Source organism: Neolamprologus multifasciatus, chromosome 7, assembly GCF_963576455.1.
Source record: "Neolamprologus multifasciatus chromosome 7, fNeoMul1.2, whole genome shotgun sequence".
In the NCBI taxonomy this organism is placed as follows: Eukaryota; Metazoa; Chordata; class Actinopteri; order Cichliformes; family Cichlidae; genus Neolamprologus; species Neolamprologus multifasciatus.
The window spans coordinates 21,320,489-21,343,614 of NC_140445.1; the positions used below are offsets into that span (position 1 = coordinate 21,320,489).

The following is a 23,126-nucleotide window of genomic DNA, read 5'->3' on the forward strand; positions in this document are numbered from 1 at the left end:
TCTTTGCTTCGAGTAACGCTGCTAACATTGTGCAAGCACATCATTGTCTTTGTCTCAAAGACACAGTTACTGCTGCAAATGTCGTCAGGTCTTTAGTCTCATTTAATGGACTGTAAATCAGAAGAAAATGCAGTTTGATGACAAAACAGATTTAAAGCATATTAGAAAGGAAATGGTTCTCTGTCTTTTTATTAGGCCCGAAGAGTAAAATTAGGCACATTATGTTCTGTGGGAGAGGAAGAAAATTTAATTGCGAAAAGTTCTAAGTGTAGTTTGTGGAAAGAATGGCGCAAGCTCTCTGATTTAAAAAAAAGGTGAACTCTGTTTGAGACTGGTGAGAGTTCACAAAAGGAATTTGGTCTGCAATCTGTGTGATCCACTCAACACTGTGCATAATTGGCATATCCTGGTCTCTTGATGGGACCACGAGTGGACGTTTTATCATATCAAAAAGCAAGAAAAAAGTGGACATGTGACCTCTTAACACATACCCCTTATCTGCTTTTGGCTGTCTGTTTATATAAAAAAAACTGTTCTTGTAATCAAAAAGAAAGGGGAACATATTCATCTTATGCCAGACTGTCCAGTCAAAAGGGAGGTTTGCTCTTGCATCCTCTTTTCTTTGTCCTCCAAATTGTCTTATCACCTTCTTCCCCATTCCTTTATTTTCATACTGATTTACAACCTGCCAGGAACAGTTGACTGTCACAGTTTGACCCCACAGAGAATTATAGAGGGAGCATCAAGGGGGTACACAGTCAGAGAGAATTTACTGGGAGGAGCTGCTTGTACAGGACTCATTGATGTCACACAGAGGCTTGGATAGTCAGGCTCTTGGCACAAGGCCGAGACGAGACCAAGAGAGCCAATTCAAGCCAAGGGAGAGAGTCAAAAGAATAACTGGAAACTGCATCAGCAAAGGCCCTTCAAAAAATGCTCTGAAGAAAAGAAAAAAAAACTGAAAAGGAAAACAATTGTATCTTGAAAGCACAGGAACAAAAGCAGCAAAGGTGAGTGATCAGGGTCAGAGTTCAGAAGGAAAGAAAGAAAGTCACAAAAGGATGAAGGGAAGTTAGACAGAAAGCTCATTAGAAAGGGGTATTTAAGGAAAACACCGCCGAGAGTTATCTCTGTATGAAGCACAATGAAGTCAGGAGGAAATGCCGTTCATTCATTTGCTCTACGCACATGCAACACAACAAGTGAGGCACAAACTAAATGTTACAAAAGAACCTCAGACCTCTCCAAGGTTAGTATGTCTTCAGGGCAATCTAGCTGAATCCTTTTTCTTTTTTTTTAAATTTAATAATATATACCGCGCACAGAAGATGGAATCAAAAATGTGATTTCCTGTGGCTCACCTTGCCACATTCACACAGTATTGCACATGTTATGCATTTATAGAGACTGACACATGGAAATCATATACAGCAGTAGCTCATATTTTATGGCCACCTTCTGCACTGTTGCAGACAACTAGCATTATACGGTATGCTAATATGTTAGTCAATTATTTTTCAACACCCTTTGCAGGGTTTTTTTTTCGGTCTGTGATATGATCTCATAGCCCCTGTCTTATTCACTGATATCTGATTTTCCTGTGGGCTATCACAGGAATTTTAAATTCCCCGACTTGTAGAACTGGGTCTATCTTTACATTCAAAGTGAGTGTGATGCTATTATGATGGGCAGAGCAGCATTTGAGTACTTGGATATCTAACAGCTTTAGACACTGTGTTCCAGGTTCTTGTGGTAAGTTATTATTTTCATGCCAAACCCTCCGCCTGTAGCGAACATGTTTCTTTTATAAGTAGTCCTAACCACTCATCTAGTCAGATAAATTCCACTGTATCTTCACCTGGGACTGCAGTCACCCCTTTTAGACATTTTTCCTTTCAAACTGGGGACTGAACCCATTTATAAGATGCAGAAGTCATTAAGCACAAGCCTGCATGTACTAGACACCGGTTAAAGCATGTGTCTCACCGTGTGTGTATATCAGTGATCCTTCTGTCCATAGCACTCAGCGTGCAAGGCTGTCTTTGAAATTCATCTGTGTTTGGTTTATAGGCAATTTGTCCATGGTCTCCTTAGACTTAATTTGCTCTGCTCTGAATGCGCCTGAAAATTTCCATAGCTTCAACCTGAGCTCATCACAATTCTCTTGGATCACACTCTGGCAACATCAGGTATCAAGTAAATGAATTTGATATGAGGGCTTCTTACTGTTTCCCCAGCAAGCTCATTGTCTCACTAACAGGTTCTGTCTGAAAACAATCTGCCTTCAAATACACACAATATAACAGAATTAAGCATTTGGTGTCAAAAAAAAAAGTTGTCAATGTTAACCTCCCATAAAAGCCTCACATTGGAGCAATATTTCCAAGTTTTTTGTTCCTTCTTCTTCTTCTTTTTTAAAGCTGTTGTTCATTTCTAATGCACTGAGTCATAAAATTGAGCTGATTACAAATCCATGACTCTTTCACTTTTCTAAACCCAATTATCTTTGGGCTCTTGGGGAAGTAAAAAGACCTGGGATTCACTGGAATTAAGTCTGTCGAAAAAATAAAAAGTCTTTAAACCCAGACTTATTATTCCACATTCAAAAGGTTTACTCACCACCACTTACATCCATAAATCTCTGCAGCACCAGCTTTGCCAAACGCATATGCGAAGCATAGTAATTAAGGCTGATTCATAGTGTGACTGGGGTGGTGATTAGCAAATCACATCACCATTATGTTACTGTGGTTAAAATATAGTTAATTGGATATTATATTATGTGTTGAATTATGTTAATGGAGTTTTATATGTAATATGCCTCATAACAACCACCAAGGTTAGCCATTGTTAAGGCAGCAGGTTGTGAATGAAACGAAGTAGATAAATTAATAATAAGACTGTACATAAGTAATTCTGACTACACCTTTAGGGATAGTTTTAATGCAACCAAGACACAGAGTATACATTACACAAATGCATCTAATTGCACATCTGGTAAATAATTAATTTTATAGCTTTGCATGTTTTTTATGTCTCCTCCCTTGCATTGCATAGAAATATAATAATACAACCAAGCTACATTACCTCATAAATATGAGTGTCAGCTCAAAAGCAGGCATTTGAAGACTGTTTTCTTCTTGCCTGTTTTTGACTCTCTTCAAATGAGTGGTTGCACGTGTGTCTGGAGCGATCCACGTGTTGACATCTCATGGTTGTGAAAATAAGGAATAGTCACGTCCCCCCTGCTGAGATTTCCTCCAGCATGGAAATGAAATCAAAGTTGTGCGGTATTAAATTGGGGTTGGAACTATTTTTGTGTGCTGCAAGTAAAATATCTCCCTCCTCTGTCAACTTGAGGCCTATTAATTTAATGACAGATAGGGAAGGTTGCAAATTGGTGAGCAGCTCTACCCAAGACCTTCAAAGTTTGAGCACTGTCAAATTGTGATTCAGTGCAAAATGACCATAATAATGTTGGTCTTTTTATTTGCTCTCTGAAGTTTCAGAACTTTTCATTCTTCATGTCACAGGTTAGAACATTCTTAAATCGCATTTGTGATGTTTTTCATCTTAAGCCAGTGTAATAATGTTTGAATTTCAGGAAAAAATTACGTTTCAATTTTGCCTGTGCTAAAGGTTAATTCTTGTCATTTCATTACAGGATATTTTTCATTGTCTACATTAATTCCTCCCCCAAAAAATGATTTAGCATAGCTGCTATGTATTCTGTTTTCCTTTATTTTTCCATTCTGCTTTATGATAACACAATCAAAAATTATACAATGGGAGCCAGAAGCATTGCTTGAAGTGCTTTTCAAACATTTTAATGTTTTGATTTTATTTCTGTATTACATACACAACGTGGAAGGCTTTCCAGAAAACTTCTAATAGACAGTGCAGTAGCTCCCATATGGCTAAACAGTGTGACTGAATATTTATAACACTTGATTGCTTTGTCTTTCGTATCAGTCCCAATCTTCCACCTGGAGATGTATACCATCTTCAGACATCATTTGCCTGCAACACTTTCTGAATCTGCAAACTATTTGGAAAGTTGTTAGCTTTCATATGTAAAGCAGACTTTCCACTGTAAAAATAGACGCTGCGTTTAAAACGTCAGTCTGAACTTATATGAATAGATCTTTAAAATAACAGCTGCATTGTTTGATTTTCTATTTTTATTCTTGTAATAATTTGTGGGTTTTTTCCTTTCAGGAAAATGCCATATTTGAAATTGACTTGACGGATGCAAAGCCAATGCACCTTATCCTCACATCTGCAGAAACAGCTTATGGTTTATCCTATCTCAACAGCGAGGCTCACTTGTATGTAAGTAATGCATCTTTGTTTTTCTGTACTACTGTGTGCACATGCAGTTTTTTGCTTTTCTTTTGAATGCACATTTGGGACTGAACCTGGAAATAAAATGCCACCTTTGGCTCACTTTTATTTAACCCCGATTACACATACTGCCTCAGCTGTAACATAAGGTTGCTAAAGAGTCACTAACTAATCATAAAAAAAGATCAGGTTGTGGGGATGCCACTACAAGTAGTTAGTTTTATCCGTAATGCATGATTTCCACATGTCTCCAGATGTGCTTGTCTATCGCCAGCTGTTTTCACACACAGTCAAGCTGACACAGCTGTGCAGCTCTGTGAGTCTGTTTGGAGAGACAGTAAACTATGTTGATTTTGCAGTGTTGATTCCCCAGTGGCCCCTCTGTAGCAAAATGTTACAAAAGAGCAAGCAGTTTTGTATTTTGTGTCTTTTACTCTCCACACTATAAAATCGTAAGAGAAGTTTTAGAGAGTATCGAGGAAGGCTGATGCTGATGGCACTGGCCATAAAATTAATGTTCCAATGAAACCGGAGATTCTGACTTTTATACACTGTTCTTAGATTATGTTTGTGGACTGAACTCAGGAAGAACTTGAAACTTTTATTCTATTGTGTGCTTAAGTGATAATGTAGCAGGGCAAAATGCTACAGTGGTAATTAAAAACATAAACCAGGATTTAAATAGCACTGAGATGGGCAAATAAATGAGACTGCCTCTAACTAGGCTATTATTTCTAAATATGTTATTGATGAAGCTCCTCGTTGCTAAATGAAAAATGTTGCAGTATCTGTACATAAGGACTCTTATCTTCATGAGAAATTGTAATAACTGTGATTAAATCAATATTAAAACCATTAGGCATCTCCTGCTGTTGAGGGCTATAGAAAGTATTTGGTTTTTAAAGTCACAGTGCAGCACTGTACAACTACACAATGACTGTAACACTTTGTGCTCCCAAAGGAAGGATGGAGGTGTTTTTCCTACCTTAGAGTAAACTGAATTTAGATTTGAAACATCCTCGGGAGGTAGAATCACAGTGAACATTTAATCGTCTTTATTTCTTTCCACAAACTTTGCCAATCTAGTTTAAAACATTTTTTCGCCTGGATTGTGTCACAGTTTTTGTCTTGAGAACAATTAACATTGGATTTTAAAAACAAAAAAAAAAAAGGAAGAAAGAAAAAAGCTAAATCTCACTGTCCTTTTCATGAAGTTAGTGTTTCATATTTGTCAGTTTTAAGAAGCCATGATACGCTTGAAAAACAATGAAATGTTTGGAGGAATGTCACCAATTACTGATATGCTGACAGCAGTGTGATAGCACATCCTGTATCATGTCCTGTCGAGAGCCTAGACAACATTGCCTGTGACTGCAGGATGTTTTTGCGGGATGAGCCATATCACTGGGGGATAATAGCACTTTACTGCAGATTGCATTGTAAGAGAATCAGCATCTGGTCAGCATCTGAGAAAGTACGTCACCAGCTTGACAGCTTGGCTCAGTGTCACAGCTCTTGTTGACCTCCCATAGCTGACCCGAATACATGTGGCGACAGCAGCGTTTTATCTGTAATGTCTTGCAGCATTTTTTTAACGATCTTACGTGACAGCTTGTTAGTTGAAAAAGCTTCTTTTTTTTCTCTCCACCAGATTTCAAACAATTTGTAACAAACTTAACACAATTAAAATACTTATACGAACTGATAACATTTTATGGAGGAATGCCCAGCTTCTGACATGACACTATACAATTATTGGATGGAGTAACTGATGGGTAGTAGAAGAAGAAATTCCTGTAATCCTCAGCAAACAGAAAGGCTCATTTATTTCAAAAGGAAGGTTCCTTGATCATTACTGGAAGAATTCGCAATAACAAACTGATATTACTGATACTAATGTGAGTTAAATTCCACTGTAGTCATTAAAATGATTGCCATTGTTATTTCCTTTTTTCTTTCCATCCTGCCTTTGAGGCCTTCCCTGTCTGTCGTGACTAACTTGCCTTCTTTTATTTCTGTCGTTTCCCTTCACACTATTTTTGATCACGCGTCAATCAAATATTTATGTAGAAAGACTGATGACTCCCTCAGGCTTCCTCGGCTTTCACCAACCCCCCCCCCCCCCCCCCTTTCCTTGTGACGCAAAAGCTTATTTTGGTCAGATGCTATGGTATGCCAAACATCTGTTGAATGTGTTCACCTCTAGTTGAAGGACCAATCGGCATGGTAGTTGTAGTAATGTGCTGAACAGTGAAAGAAACACTGATGATCCCCCAAAACGCATAAGAGCTGTTAATTTTAGAGTGTTCATTTAAAACTTCAATTGTAAAACTTCAGATACAGCTAACTGAAACATTCAAAGCAAGGCAAAAAGTTAATGTGAGATTGAAATTAGGGGTGGGCGGTATAAACGGTATACAGTAGAAACAATATAAATTTGGCCGAAGGTAGAGATTTTGACTACACCGCTCTACCGCATATTGATGGTGTCATCAAGCTGTGCCTGTTTTGGTCACCCTTCCATGCAATTGCATTTGTCCCTAACCACTAGAAACCCTCACCTTAACTTTTATCGAGTGGAAAAAAGTTAGCGTTCGTCCTTCAGCTTCACTGTGCTAATGTTATGCTAACATAGCTGTGTCGCTAGTGATCACGTAGGACATCATTATATACCACCTAGTCCAACTGCAGTAACCCTACAAACGTCACTGCTATTTAGTTTTCTGTCTTCATTTGTGTTAGCAGAGCTGTACGTTTAAATTTTGTCAGAAATCTCTCAGTCAGAACATGGTATGAAATGTTTAGGTGGAAACTAGCGAGCTAACTTCCTGCTAACTTCTAACTCCGTTGAATTTAATAAATTCTTTTTTCATGGATGCCTGGATGTTAAACTTAATTGTTACACCTGGTAAAGCAGCAACGCTGATCATTTTATTAAAGATGAAAGAATTTAGACAGTTTTTAACTCTCAGTGATGCCACAGTGTTTGTTTGACTTTGGGACCCAGATTACTCCGCAAGGCTCCTGACTATGGTAGCCGTAATGCTCCAAAAATCCATCAAGCAGTGTGCCTTCATAGCTTACCAAAGTCGTACTAAAACATTTTTTGACAGATTACTGCATGCTGTGTGCTACGTAAAATTGGTTCGAGGTCAATAAGCACAACCAGAATTCATAGATAAGGTACACTGTCGATTTTTGAGAAAATTAAAGGATTTTAAGTGTGCCTTATATTGTGTAAAATACGTTATACAGAAGAAAATAATATATTGTGATATATATCGTTACTGCACATGTATGGCGTCATTTTTGTGCCACTATTCTGAGTGCACGTAAAAAAATTTGAGCGCATGTAAAAAGAAGTTTGCAGATGCAAGTGTTGCATTTTGAGGAGAAATTAATTTCAAGCAAAGAAAAGCTAAATTTGAGTGAACAAAATTCATTGCTGCGTGCAAAAATGTATTTCAGTGTTTGCTATTATCCATACACACACACAATAGCAGCCCCTGTCGCTCAGTTTTTGCATTAGCGCTTGCTTGCAATGTGCTGCTTGCGCTCTAGACATTTCTGCCCGCGCGCGTTCAACTCTTTCTGTACACCGTTATATTTGTGCCACAAAACCAGCCAATCACAGACTTGGATGCAAAAAAATCTGATTGGCTGTTTTGGTCTCCAATCAGCTCGAAATGACAAAATGCAATATCCCAGAATCCATTTCGTCCAAAACTCAAACGAGGCAGTTGCGGAGAAACACGGAGTGGCGGAGTTTGAAATATTACTGTTTCTGGGTCACAAAATAAACTTTTAAGATATTTTCATGTAAGAATGGTGCTGTGTAAACTTCAAATATCTGCTCGATTTATCAAGACATCACATATTTGCATAAGTGCTCTAACGTTTTCCGAGATGCCTGTTACCCACCAGCTGACCGCATAGCTGGACTGGCCATTGGGCATACATTTGCCCGGTAGGCCGATGGTGATTTTTCATTTTTATGTTTGTTTGTTTGTTTTTGTAACGGTATAAACAATGAAAGGTGGTGGATTAGCCAATTGGTCATGATCAACTCTGGGCTGGACCAATTGCAATGCATCCATATTGAGAGGAAAAGGAACGTGATTCGTCCCGGACTTCAGCAACAATGAAAAAAAGACACAAAGCTGGAGTTATTCTGTGTCTTTGGTGCACAGCTGCCTCTTCTCTCTACTACTTCAATCATGAAACTGATCAATGATCAGCTGATTGGCTTTTTTCTCTTGTTTGCTTATCGCCCACTTTGCGCCAGAAAGAGGAAACCAGCAGATGTTGCACTAAACAACAGCAGCACGTTCAAGCTTGATCAGCTGTTGTTAGAATTTATTTAATATTAATTTCTAGTATCAGCTGATGTTTGCTGGAGCCACAGCTGTAAAAGCTGCTGGCCATGATATCGATTTGGATATGTGGTGAGAGGGAAACATGAAGGTGATACAAATCATACATATATACCAACAAGACAGTGTACATCACTGTCACAACAGCGTTTGTTTTAGTTCAAAGGCTTTAGGGTTTTTCCTGTAATACCTGGTGGTGGTTTTGTCAGTTCAGCCTTATATATTATGTTTAACCCGAGTGACCACCCGGTCAGCTGGTGGGTAACAGGCATCTCCGAAAACGTTAGAGCACTTTTGCAAATATGTGATGTCTTGATGAATCGAGCAGATATTAGAAGTTTACACAGCACCATTCTCGCATGAAAACATCTTAAAAGTTTATTTTGTGACCCAGAAACAGTAATATTTCAAACTCCGCCACTCTGTGTTCCTCCGCCACTGCCTCGTTTGGGTTTTGGACGAAATGGATTCTGGGATATTGCATTTTGTCATTTCGAGCTGATTGGAGACCAAAACAGCCAATCAGATTTTTTTGCATCCAAGTCTGTGATTGGCTGGGTTTGTGGCACAAATATAACGGTGTACAGAAAGAGTTGAGCGCGCACGGGCAGAAATGTTGAGAGCGCAAGCAGCACATTGCGAGCAAGCGCAAGTGCAAAAACTGAGCGACAGGGGCTGCTATTGTGTGTGTGTATGGATAATAGCAAACACTGAAATACATTTTTGCACGCAGCAATGCATTTTGTTCACTCAAATTTAGTTTTTCTTTGCTCAAAATAAATTGCAAGTGTTGCAAATAAAATGCAACACTTGCACCTGCAAACTTTTTTTACGTGCACTCAAATGTTTTTTTACTTGCGCTCAGAATAGTGGCACAAAAATAACGCCATAGACATGCTTCACATTATACCGTGATATGGATTTTAGGCCATATCGCCCAGCCCTAATTGAAATAACATTTTCTTTTATTTGGCCAGTGATGTCATTGGATTGGTATAACCTATTTCTTCAAAATTAGCTGTTCTCCATTCATTGTGTGGCACTGAATGCACTGAAGAGGTGCAGTACTTTTTTTCTTCTTCAGCTCTTGGAGCACTCAAGTAGAGAAGAACAACTCAGCCTAGATAGAAATTCATTAAAGATTGAGCCCAAAATAAACCTGGAGCCCATGGTTTCTTTTTTTAATTGTTATTTATTGAGCACATTTTTACATATCAAGGTTATAAAAGCCTATTCTTAACAATCTTAGCAATCCCTATTCCTAAAGCCTTCCCCTGCTTTCTTATTCATGCAAAACATAATATAAACTCCATTATTTCCCATTGGCCCAGACGAGGAAACAGCAGTGTCTAGTCGTTGGGATGGATGTATATATTTATACCTTGTATGGAGCCAGATTCCAGCCGACCGTGGTGACGCACAAAGCTAAAAAAGGTCCCATTTCCTGGCCCCACACAGGAAGCAAAGGAAAGACCTTGGCTCCAACAGGGTTGTGCAACTGGGCTCGTGGACACTTAACCATAATAAACATTTCTTTTTAACAGGGCCCTGCTTAGGAGAATAGGGGGAAAGTTGGGTGTGGAGGGTAAGAAAAAGTATAATGAGATTGATGGCCAAATATGTTTGATCTAACCAATTCTAAGCAGACAAGAGGTAAATAAAAATACATTCAAAGCTGACTCATACAGTTCTGTGTAATCATAGCAACGGGTAGTGGACATGCCTTTTAGGACCTGATTTGGCTCTGTGCTTTCTGAAAATTGCATTAAATGAAGGTAATGAATTTGTTTTTTGTCTTTTCTCTCCAGACAAACCAAAACTCCACAATTACACTACACAATGCCAAGGAACCAAGTTTTCAGAGAAATATCCATTTGATACAAGGTTTACCCTCCGAAGAGGAGGAGCTGATCAAATGGGCAACAGAGACGTTTGGGGGTGTGACTTCATTCACTACTCTTAGTAATGTGGGTCATATCACATCAACAGGAACACAAGGTGAGAGACATTTGTGTAAAGGTGATTTTGGGTTAATTTTTATTACAATCATCTTCTAAACCATCCATTTACTTGTAAGGCATGGAAATGTGCCATACACACATTATGAAATAAAGATGAAAATCTCTCTCTCTCTCCCATATAGATGTAGATATATAGATATATATAGATACCGCAGATCACAGAAGAACAGCAAAAAGGTTTCTTATCTGTCTCTAAAACAGTGTTTTAAATGAACTTTGAAACTGTGTGGGTTTTTTGTATTTAGGATATGCTATCTGCATCTGTGTTTGGTCTAAAACAGCATGTTTTGGATGCTGAAGAGAACAAAGTAATTACAGTCAGCACATCATGCAGCTCCAGCTTACATAACTCAGGAGAGAGTCTGCATTATAGTAATCAAGGCTGGATGCGGTGCTGTTTCTGGTGCTCTATAGAGAGCATTCATCTCTAACCTTCTTTTATCTGAAGTATGCATAAAAACACTTTCTGATGAAATAACTGCAAAAAGCAATGTGTGCACCAAAAAGCCGTTTTGAGTTGAACATTTTCATAGGCAAGATTTCTATTACTGAATGTCATCTGTGCACATATTTCCAATGCTTTTCATACACATTTGTAGGTGGACAAGCCAGAGGAATTAAAAGCAAAACAAACAGCTGCGACAGATTTTTTAAAACATTTTATTTTGTTTTTTCTATAAAGCTGTATGCAACAAGCACAACATGTTAAAATCTTAAGTAGTCTGAGAAAATCTTGAGCTTGGCTAAAGTGTTGAGGACTAATCAACATATTTTTTTAGTGCTGACAAGATGTCATTACATATGGCAGAACATTTGGAAAGAGAAGCAATTGAGAAGTGACCATTGATGCTGAAGATGGAAGCACAAAACAACACAGATTCAAAGTGAACACTCACGGATGACTAAAAGCTGGACATTAGGAATATTATGGGATGTTACTGCCATCAGCAGTAGCAGCAGGATGCTCAGTGCAAGCACAATTATTTCCTAGCAAAGCCTCCTTAAGGCAGTCTGAGCCAACACAGAGCTCTTAGCTGGATTTAAAAAGAAGTGAACAGTGGTGGGGCTGAAATAGCGATGGCTGCTTGTGCTCCATTCCTATTATAATTTTGAGTATTTTTAAGGATTTATGTTTGAATCTGTCTTCATCAGTCCCTGTCCTTCTCTGTGATTTCCAACATGTAATGTGTTACAGTACGAGGGAGCTCAGCTTCCCTTTCAAGCAGTGCTTTCTCTCATTGAAAATGCCGTATTTAAATTGTAAGCAAAAGGATGTTTTCAGCCTGCTTAGTTTTAGCTAATGTTGTAACTGAGTCATGCTCCACAAGGGCATGATAATTACTCAAGTAGTGGAACATTTTACATTTCTATTTTGTTGTATCATTTGGCCTTGCCTGCATTGGGGTGTTAGGTGCATTTGCGTAGGCCTTGTTGTAGGTGTTTGAAAAGTCTGTGCAATGACACACAACAATATGTTGCTGAGACGCGGGCTCGCCGAGCAGCAAGAGTAGAAAATGTGTGCATGTCCTTCGGGATTCGTCAATGTCAAATTTGAAATGTGATTTCAAATTCATGTCATGCTATTGCTTTTGCAGAAGACAAGTGTTAAGCAATGATAATGAAGCTACTTTTGAATTATAGTTAGAAGAGCTACAGACAAGATTTTAAGTAATTAGAAGAAGACTGCTCCAATCCTCTGTGCAAATGGAGCAATGGCAGCCAGCTTGAATTTGACTTGGTCACAGATTGCAATAATTTGTAGCATTTAATAAAAGTATGGGGAAAAGCAACCCTGCCCTATAGCATGAGCCATTTCTCCCCATGTGTTTTGGTTCCAAACACACATTAAGTATTCTTGGCACACACCGCTTGCCCATTAGTGTGATGATGCGGTGTCAGGAGCTGTGGGAAACGTATATCAACCCACAATTCAGCCATAGTGTTCTAAAACTTTTGGAGCACTGTAGCAAGTTACACCTTTGAACCACCTGTGTGTATCTTCAAAACTGCTGCTGGAGTATGTTTAACAGCAGTAAATGATAGGTGTTAATGTTCTTCCCAAAGCAGGTTAGTCCTTGGTTAGAGATTAGCTCATCAGTGTCTTTCTTGAACCATTGGACGACCGATGATAGAAAGTAATTGTTTTATGGTTTTACAGGAACCAAGCCAGGCTCTCCAATCTGTACACTTGAAATTGAAGATCTGCTGGAGAAGAATTTCATGAAGATTCAATCAAATCCAAGCAAATTTTGCTTCCCACAGCAGCAGGCCTCAAGTCCTGAAACTGAGCTTCATATTATAAACATCGCAGAGAATTCCAGCATTCGGTAAACCTTAATATAAAATGCTTTTTTTTAGCTATATTTACTGGCAAAATCTTTCTTGTGACATTTAATTTTTTATTGCAGCAATGTATCCCTGCACGTGCATGCAAAGAAGCAGACCCGCGTGTTCATGAGGGGTCCTCAGGGCACCATGTGGACCTTCATCAATCCACAACACACTTCATTTGCTGTAAGCATACATATTAATGTCTCATACTTTAAGAAGTATTTATGGAATGCACCATGTGTGAGATATTATTTATTAAGATGAAAAAGACTTCAGGTATTTAAGTTATCATGTCTACCTCCGCATTGTTACTGATTTATCTTAACCTGTCCTCATTTTCTTCAGTCTAACAATGAAATAACGCTGAATCATGCCTCAGCCTCGCACAAAATACCCCCTGCATTGACACTGACTAGTGATACTGCATCAGATGTGCAAAGGATGGCTTTGGACCATTTTAAAGTCCCTACTTTTGCCAGCTATACTGAATTGGAATTAAAAGAATTGAGGATTTCACTGGTTCTTAAGAAAAATGAGAGCCCAACAGGTAAGACAATAAAATGAAAGCATTCTTCTTGCTTTATGTTGGAAGCTTTAGCAAAAATAGAGTAGACTGAGTATTGCAAAATACAATAACCTCCCCAAAAAATACATGTTACCAAACCCAGAGACTGTACTGTATCAGTAGGATAACGACAGCAATAACAAATTAAATATTAACATTCTTGCATTTGGTGTATATATATATATATATCTATATATATATATATATATATATATATATATATATATATATATATATATATATTTTACTATGCTGTAATTTGAATGGTCATTTAAGTTCTCAGTAACTCTTGTTTTTCAGAAAGAATCCAAGAACATCAACAGTGATACAGTTGTTTCATGCAAAAAAATTTTGTTGACCTATTTTAATTTAATTTCTCACTCAGTTGTACCAAGCGTTCTGACACCAGGCAATCCTGTTGCGACAAATTCCCCCACTCAAATCCCCATGGTGATAATGCTGTACACCTCTGCAGACTATCAGACGCCCATAGACTTTAACACCAAAATCCAGACCGACAAAAGAATTTTTGCAGAGGTAAAACTCTCTTTACCTTTTAACTGCATTTATTCACTGCTTAAATAAGTGATGGGCAATGTTTTTGTCTTTGTGGTCTTTTTTTTAATTGTTACAGGGATGACACCCATCACACAGTTACTGATTTTAGTTAACTGCAGTCCGCAAACTGAATTAAATAGAAATTTTTCTATCTAAATATAAATATTTTACAATAGCAACAAAAAGGCTCACTGTTTAACATATCAGTTTGTCCTTCATCAGCTAATGCCCATCGAACTTATTATCTTTGATTTGAATTCTTTTCTGTTCTCTGCAGATTTCTGGAAACACTTTAGGGAGTCTAGTCTTGACTTGGAAGGTGACCAAATGTATTTTGCGATCCAAAGGCTCGTGCCTTGCAGAGAAAAACCTGCCCTTCTTTCCAGTGGACTGCCCCTCAAATTCTTGTCCTAACAGAGCTCGATTCACCTTCTCCATAGAGCAGCTTCAGGAGCTTTCATCCACCACATGGGACATGGAATGTGATGTCAGCTTTTGTTATACTGAGGTAAGGATTTATCAGCCACTTTTAATGTTTCACATCAATACAACACTTTACAGTTTTAATCTGTTTAACTCAGTCGCTCTGAATTCAGAAAATCTGCCTGTATGACAAACCTATGGACACTTTTGGGTGAGCTGTGTTTTTGCTTCTTCCCTAGCAATGTGCATATGGAGGAAAAGCCAGCAGGAATTTGGAATTTACTCAACCATGCTCAGAAGCCCCAAGTAAGTTCAGTTTAAACTCCAACATGTGGATAAGTTTTTTGTTTTTTTAATTTCGTTAAATTAATAAAAAAAAAGTTGCAAAAAAAAAGTCCCAATGTCCCCTTGAGTTTAAAATTCATTTTTGACAGATGAATGTTTTATATTTAACTCTCTAAGAATAAACTCTCCAAACTCTCAGCAGAAATACCAAAACTTTTAAATTACCTTTTATGCCTTCAGGACTTAATTGCTAGTCTGGTGCTTGGTCAGAGTGTTGTTGCTTGCTGCAATAATTTTCATTCCTATTATTGCTTTCAGTGCAAAACAAATGCTGCACAGGCTGTTGTCATAACAGTGGATATGCAGTGAGGCACATAAGGGGTTGTGGGGCAGGCCCTCGTCCTTTAGGAAGGTCTGCAGACTGACCTTGTGGCCACAATCAAAAATAATGACCCTCCGGGGAGGGCGGGTGAAGTCCTTTGTGTTTCCAAGGGGTTTGACTGCGCTGCTGTCCTAACATAGGCACTGAGCTTTGTGCTATTGTCAGACCAATCAACACAGTTGACTCAAACAAGAAAAGATGTCTTTCTTGAAAGAAAGTACCGTCGCCACACGTTATGATTAATTTCTAGGAAATTTCAGATGAATCAATTTCTAAACAAGAAGACACAAGGAAGCAGAAGCTGAATAAATGGAAGGACACATGAAGTGTCTTTGTAAAACTTGTAATTTGTTTGTTTATGCCTTAAGCTGCCTTTATGCTTCCTGTCCTTTTAGAGAAGAAAGATAAAGGTTTTTATGTCAGTATTGCAGGGGAAGCTGCCTAAACTACTCATCCATGCTTCCCTGTGTCCTGGTTGTCCTCTTCCTTGATTCTCTCTGCATTTCTTTGACTTATATGGTTTAAAGAAATGTGTATTCTTTTTGGAGACCAGGGTAAATTGAGAGATCAAACTTTAAAGTAACACACTTGTTTGGTACGTCTATTCACTTCATTAGCCAGTGTCAGACAAGGGTTATTGTATACCAGCAGCACTAGCAGACTGCAGTCTGTTGCAAGCCTTCACTGGGCAGGACTATGAACTCCATTCAGCAATCTTTCCTGTTTGGTAATACAGAGGGCTACAGGGAGTGTGAGCGCAGGCATGCTGTTTCTCTCCTCCTCTCCACCTGCACTGAAGCTTCTGCTTCCTCCTCTTGTTTATTCAGCTTCGCTGTCAAAGTCTCACTTATACAAACTAGCACACCAATTGATAATAGAAAAAAACGTCTCTAGGGAAAACCTACTTAGGTTGCTGTGATGTTTCTCACTCATTTAGGAATGTCCTTTGCTGTGAAATCAACAAACTGGGTTGACTGCCTGGAATGCAGTCAACCCAAATGCCCACAAGATGTCACTGTGTCAGTGCTCTGGTTCACGTTATATGTGAAATGACACACATAAACACACACACTCACTGAGAATTTCGGCGTTAATTTAGAGTTAAATGTGTCTTGGCCTTATGACGACTTTATGCAGACACGATTCAGCTTCACACAGATATTAGTCAAATGACCATACTGTGTTAAGTAGGATTACGTTTTTGCAAAGCAAGCTCCTGCTTTCTGGTTGTTATGTCCTAATGAGGTTTTATGTTTTGTGCATTAGTGCTTAGCATGTTCAACCCAGAGGCAGAAGGCAGCAGAAGGCAGGTGAGAAACTCATGGAAAGGTGATGATTAGTTTCCTCCTACTGCTCTGGATACTTGTGGGAAAATCTCTACAGGCAGCAGTAGAGGGGAAGGAGGGAAAGCCGGTATTTACGCAGTGGTTTTCTTGATAGATAACACATAACATACTGCCTCTGCTCTTGTGGGGACTTCTAACAGCTCACATGGTTTGGGACAAGGTTGTTTATTTGCAGCCTTGAAAAGCTTCACTACATTCCCAGATATTGATTTTGGTGCAAATTCAGATGGATACTGAACAAATCAAAGTTTAGATCTAAGCAATATGTTTTTAACATTGTTTGTCATTGGAAATTTTAATACATTTAAGAACATCTGTTTTTATTTTCTTCAAATGAGGGTTAGAGTTTACTGTGATGTTTGAGAGAAGGGAAAAACTGTCAGTGATCTGCTGTGCAGTCTTTTTGAAAAGATGTCTTTCTCAAGGTTGTTAATTTCTAGCTTTGCCAGCCCACTAAAACTAGAGAAAAAAAATTGCTAGGCTGTTACAATATGTACAGTCTGGTTGATGCAGTTTGTGGGTAATGATATTTTTTGTCATTTTGCCTCTATAAACTACCACAGTGGATTTTAAATCAAACACTCAAGATATTTCTACCCTTGAGATGATCCATTAGGCTTTACTGCAGCCACCTTCAGTTGCTCCGTGTTTGTCGGTCTGCCTTCAGTTTAGTATTTAATAACTAAAGACCACGCTCTGCTGGGTTGAAGAATATTCCGTTTCTTTGCTCGGAGAAACTCTTGCTTTCACTTTGTGTTTTAGGTTATCATCCATTTGCACTGTGAAGTGCCATCTTATCAGTTTTGCGGGGCTTGAGTGAATCTGAGTACAGCACGGCACAATTCAGAATTTAGAACTGCTGCTGCTATCAGCAGACCCAGTTCCACTGACGGCTGTAGATGCAATAGCACGGCCTCCATAGTTTTTGACAGATGATGCGGTTCAGATCATGAGCTCTCTCTCTCTCCTTCTCCATAAATTTCTCTTCCCATCAGTTTTGTACAAGTTAATCTTAGCTTCATCTGTCCAATGAATATCCCCCCCCCCCCCCCCAGAACTCTGCAGGGTCTTTTTGATGTTTTCTGGCAAACCTTTTCTAACCTTGAGCGCAACCAGTGGTTTGCACCTTATTGTAAACCGTCTGTATTTTAATTAATTCATTTTTGATTCATTGGACAATTAACTGACAAGCAGGCCAGGTGAGACCAGAGAGTGAGCAAAAATGTACAAAATGGCTTTAATACGAGGTTAGCACTTTTTGCCTCACCACAAGAATGTCCCGAGCTGGACTTCACCATCTGGCTGGGGCCTTTCTGTGTGCCTCTCGCCTTCTGGTTGCAGGGATAGGCTTGTGCGACCCTGATAAGCATTAGAGAATGGATGGATTCACACAGTCAATGCAATACTTTTGTCCTTTGAATTAAAGCAGAAAATCTTCTCTTCAATCACATTTAAATTTAATTATTATTATTTTTTTAAGTTTAAAAATCCATTGTGGTAGTGTACAGAAAAATTTTCATTTCCCAAGTATGCTGGACGTCTCTATGTGCCCCGGTACATATTCATTCAGAGCTGCTTTGAGGGAAAGTATTTTATTTTTATAACTACTGGTTCAAGGTTATAGGTTATCTAATATATTTTGTTAGCCAAAAAGTCTCTTGTGTAGCAGAAGCCAGCTCATGGCATGCTCAGAAAACTTGCAAAGTTGGTTATTAATCAAAATTTGTATGGCTACATTGGAACAGGACAAATTCAATTTTCTTTAAAAAAAAATCTGACTCACCCAAAACAGCTGTAGTTTTGGGAGGTGATAAATAGCACTATATGTAAGCTCTATTGATTTTCAGAAGGTGTTTTAGTAGATGCATAGATAGTCTGCCAGCTTCAGGAGTGGATGGAAACAATTATGGCGATTATCATTAAGTCCTATGTGGAGCGACTCTGGCGTGCATTAAGGTTAAGTAGCACTTAATTGTGAAACACAGAGGCTGTTTTGGATATAGATGGCACGATTATTATTGTTAATATAGTACTTTATGTTGAGGCATGAACTATTGGCAAGTCATGAAAAAATGTCCAGTGTATTGAATGTCTGTCAGATTATAGGTTTGAAATTTGGTGTCTTCATAGAGATGTAAATTCTAACTGTGTACATTGCAGAACTAGCCTCTCATTTCCGGGAGTTCATAAACTTTAACTAGTTTTTTTCTATTACAGAGGATATGGAATAGTAACTTTTAAGCATCACACATAAATGTACGAACAGCAGCTCACTGGAACATTTAATAGAGATGCTCTCTAAGGACACACATGGGTTAGTTGGGGTGAATTCTTTATTGAACTAAGAAGATTACATTGTAGTCATTGTGATTCACAGTGCAGATTTAGGACAAACCCAAATTAAGAACATATTTTCAGATGAAAAATCAGTTAAAGTGGTCAAAAAATCTCTGTGTGCAGAGTTAAGTTACATAAAAAAATACCAAGTACATTGGTCTTCCTGAAAAGAAAACACTTGCTATGTGGCTATATGATTTTGTTTTTGGTTAGAGTGAATAGATAGAATCTGTGTTTGTGTTGTAATAGAGATAATCTAATCTACATATTCTACTTGTGTGCATTATATAATGAACCTATTGCATGACTGATTTTATTTGGTATAGAGGAAACAATTCTGTCTTTGTACTACCAAACCTTTACCTTTACAATGTGAAAATGCAATGTTATTAAAAGGACACACCATAGCTTGTAAGAACAAATAGGACTTTTCAGTGGTTCTTTGGAGAAATTATTATATTATATTATATTATATTATATTATATTATATTATATTATATTATATTATATTATATTATATTATATTATATTATATTCAAGCTGCATTACAACATAAAAGGAGGATTTCGGGTCTCCAAAGATTTTTTAAATCGTGTTTGATTGAACGTAATTGTAGTTGTAGCAGTTGTAGTAAATCTTTTTCTTTCTTTTTTTTTTAAATTTAAGCTTGCATACATTGTTTTTGCATGTCTGCTTTTCAGCCCCAACATGCATTAATGGCCTGTCTGGAGTTCTGGGTATTGCCTTTGGAGGGTTCCTGATTGGGGTATTACTTGTTGGAGCGCTGTGGTTTATCAAAATCAAAACAGGTAAATTTATGAGTGAGGACAGAATGTTTGGACTAAAGAATAGATCTATAGAATTGATGTATGTCTGAATTTGAAATTGTCCAATTCTCCTTAATTTAGGGTACCCAACTGGACTGGAGATGAATTCAACTGTAGTCAATATTCCTGGTAAGGACTCTTATTTTTTAATAATTCTTTTTTATTTTTAGCAGGTTCTTATTGGCTTGTTTTTCCTTTCCACAGGATGTCCTTGCTCAGGAGCAAAGCGACAACCTGTTTCTACCAACCCATCCCCCTCTGAGAACAGCAGTGCCAATGCTAGCATTGGAAGCACCCAAAGCACACCTACCAGCAGCATGGCTTGAGAATGTGGTATTTTCACCCAGCAGGGCCACCATCCTCCTTCAAATTTACCTATACGGGTTTTGTGCTTCTTCTTCTTTTTTTTTTTAAATCGGTGCCTGAAAAGCATTTGTTACATTCCTACTTCTTTAGATTCTCCTTTAAAAAGCACAACACATATCTTTGGCATAACACCTCTGAAACGGATGTGATCTGGGAGCTTGTAATTGGCGGTGGGGAGGGCTAAGCGATGGTAACCAAAGTTTAATCAATAGCTTCTGACGTTCACCTCTGCTACTTCTCTGTAAAGTCAAGCTCTAAGACAGGAAGTTAAAGAGGGCAAAAGAAAAAAATAAATTGGCTTGCAGCAACAGGAAAAACAAACCATATCCCCACAAGAGCTAACAGGAAATTCACTGCATTCCTTCCAATGAATTGTGCTTGTGTGATGGCAGCACAATAATAGTCAGACAGGAGACAAAACCAGTCAAAAGACATACTTTGAAAAACAGATGAAAAGCTGTTGTGCGCTCACATCAAGCTACAAAAATATGAGGGGCTGTTTGCTAGGTCAGTTTAGTCAGCAGCATTTTGCGGACTGAAAAGATCAACGTGTTTGGGTCTCAGACAAGTCAACAAAATGCTTATTTCAGTGGCTATTTTTCTTAAATAAAGTTTAAGGTTAATGGTTAACAGCTACCTCTTATTATTTAGTCTAGACCTAAGTTTAAACTTAGATATCTGTAGTGAATTTCATTTTCTTTCTTTCTTTTTTTATAAATTCTGTGTCACTTTAGGTGAATCTTAAAATGACTGTTTTGGTAATATGTAGCCTATGAAACAAAGTTATGGTGCCATTTTCATGCTATTAATAGATGAATCAAAGCTGCTGTACTAATGTGTTTTGGAAGATATATTTACTAATTGCTCAAGAAGTACAATCAAAGCCATCATTTATGGCTCACAGGTTGCAATTAATACTGAATCATTAAGACGTCAGTACCTTTAGTTGTCCAAAGTGTCACATGTAGAGACGTATGGCTGTATTCAGAACTGAATAGTATGGCTGTAATTAGGCGTTAGTTCTAAAACACTACAATATCCATTCTAATGAGAGTCATCAATCACCACGTCTATCACCACGGCCTGACAATTTGCTGTACTTTTTTCACAACAGACTATTTTAAATTACATTTTGGTGTTTTCAGGGTGGTGTAATCATCGCCCAGTAGAATTAAGCGCACTGTTTATAGTGTTAACAGTATATTGTACTTACATTTGAATACTTGACATGAAGACCAGCTGACCTTCTTATATTAAGTGTCATTTTATTCAAAATGTAGGCAGTAATTTTCTGCTCTATTTTTGATTGGAGATGAGTGCACAGGGTGTGAAAGGGCTTTTGTCATTAAACTGATGGTGTGGACCACAAATGCATCACAGATTTTGCATTAAAGAAAAAAAACAGCTATTGTTACCCATGCCATGACCTTGCTTTAGGTGGGAAGTACAGGCTCAATGAAAAGGTGATCATTTTTTAAAATAATAAATATAAGTGCTAATTAAATGTTTTGTTTTTTAATGTGAAAAAAAAAATGAATCCAGTCTAAGGCAAATGTTTGCTTTAAATGAGATGGCTGTGCTCGAATGTGCCCACGTGTATGTAAATTTGCCCCTGAAAACAGCTCCCCCCCACTTATCCTTTGACCTTTAACTTTTTAACTTTAACTGCCTACTTAAATCAGCTCTGAACACAGCCCATTGTGACTTTGCAGTATCAATTGCAACTGTACTGTAAAACCATAATCTGAATGTATGTGTATGTATTAAAATTTGAATTCAGCTCCATGCATACTATTATAAAAATTCAAATCTTTATTTTTTTTTTTCATTTGTCACATGATCTGTGTAAAGATATGGAAGCTGTCACTTGCAAGAAATTAGTTTGTGGTTATCAATATTAACTTCTGCTTTCCACATTTAATAGGCTGCATCAGCCACTGCCTGGCTAATGTTAGACTTATGCTGCATATTTGCATGATGAGGATGTTAAGGGGGGGGTGGGGGGGGTGGGGGGGTCCTGCAACTGTAAAGTGACGGTTGATCCGTGAACCCACTTTTTTATTTTAATGTACAAATGTAAATGAGTTTAGTATTTTATTGCCACTCTTTTACCTCTAAAATATTGCCATCGCATCAACTCTGGGGTAGGTAAGCAGAAAAAAGAAATCATTTTGCATTTACAGTACATTGCATCAACACAAGTAGTAAAACTGTGATATGTTAAACTTTATGATGACAAACACTCTCTCACACACACATATATATGATGTATATATAAAAAGTACACCCTTACTGTTTACTCAGGAATTAAGAGCGGAAGTAGCAGCCAGATTGCTGCTAGTCAAGTGCACTTGATTAACTGACCATCAGTAAGTGTGACCACCTCTGTAAAAGCAGTAGTTCTGGCGATTTGGTCAGCAATCAGCTCTGTTTTAAAATGCCACTGTTTTCCAGTAAATTCACAGCAAAGTGAGAGAGATCGCACAAAAACTAAACATCTGTAACTCTTCAGGCCTCACTTAGCATGTTAAAATTCATGAAGATACAACTAGAAGAAGACTGAACAAAAATAGCATGTCACGAGAAAGCCTCTTTTCTAAAAAGAACTGGGCGGGAGGTATAGCGTTTGCTATTCTTACATCTGAGCAAACCACAAGACTTTGGAAAAACTAAACTCAGCATATCAGCAGAAACACCTCCAACCAACTGTCAAGCATGGCGGTGGAGGGGTTATGATTTGGGCTTGTTTTTTAATCACTGGACCTGTGCACCTTGCAGTCATTAGATCAAGCATGATCTCCTCTTTTTACCAAAGCATTTTATTTAGTTTAGAAGTTGGGTTATGCAGCAGTACAAGCTCATTAGCAAATCTACAGCAGTGCAGCTGAAAAGGGAAGATTACTACACGTTATAGTGCTAAGGGTGGTTCTTCAAGCTTTGAAACATGAAGTGTGCCAAGGATATACAG

The 23,126-nt window shown here is 38.0% G+C and overlaps 1 protein-coding gene across 4 annotated transcripts in view; it reads left to right on the top strand.

Annotated features, from left to right (window-relative positions):
• The window catches only part of eng (endoglin), a 43,084-nt gene extending 20,308 nt beyond the window's left edge, over nucleotides 1-22,776 (top strand). For all 4 annotated transcript variants that reach the window (XM_085167041.1, XM_085167042.1, XM_085167043.1 and 1 more), the window contains 11 exons: nucleotides 4,219-4,332; nucleotides 10,526-10,715; nucleotides 12,897-13,065; nucleotides 13,147-13,252; nucleotides 13,415-13,616; nucleotides 14,020-14,171; nucleotides 14,470-14,700; nucleotides 14,855-14,921; nucleotides 19,667-19,774; nucleotides 19,874-19,921; nucleotides 19,997-22,776. In XM_085167041.1, the coding sequence (XP_085023167.1) occupies nucleotides 4,219-4,332; nucleotides 10,526-10,715; nucleotides 12,897-13,065; nucleotides 13,147-13,252; nucleotides 13,415-13,616; nucleotides 14,020-14,171; nucleotides 14,470-14,700; nucleotides 14,855-14,921; nucleotides 19,667-19,774; nucleotides 19,874-19,921; nucleotides 19,997-20,118 (1,509 nt within the window). In that variant the 3' untranslated portion in view covers nucleotides 20,119-22,776. The remainder of the gene's footprint in view (nucleotides 1-4,218; nucleotides 4,333-10,525; nucleotides 10,716-12,896; nucleotides 13,066-13,146; nucleotides 13,253-13,414; nucleotides 13,617-14,019; nucleotides 14,172-14,469; nucleotides 14,701-14,854; nucleotides 14,922-19,666; nucleotides 19,775-19,873; nucleotides 19,922-19,996) is intronic.
• Nucleotides 22,777-23,126: the final 350 nt, after the last annotated feature.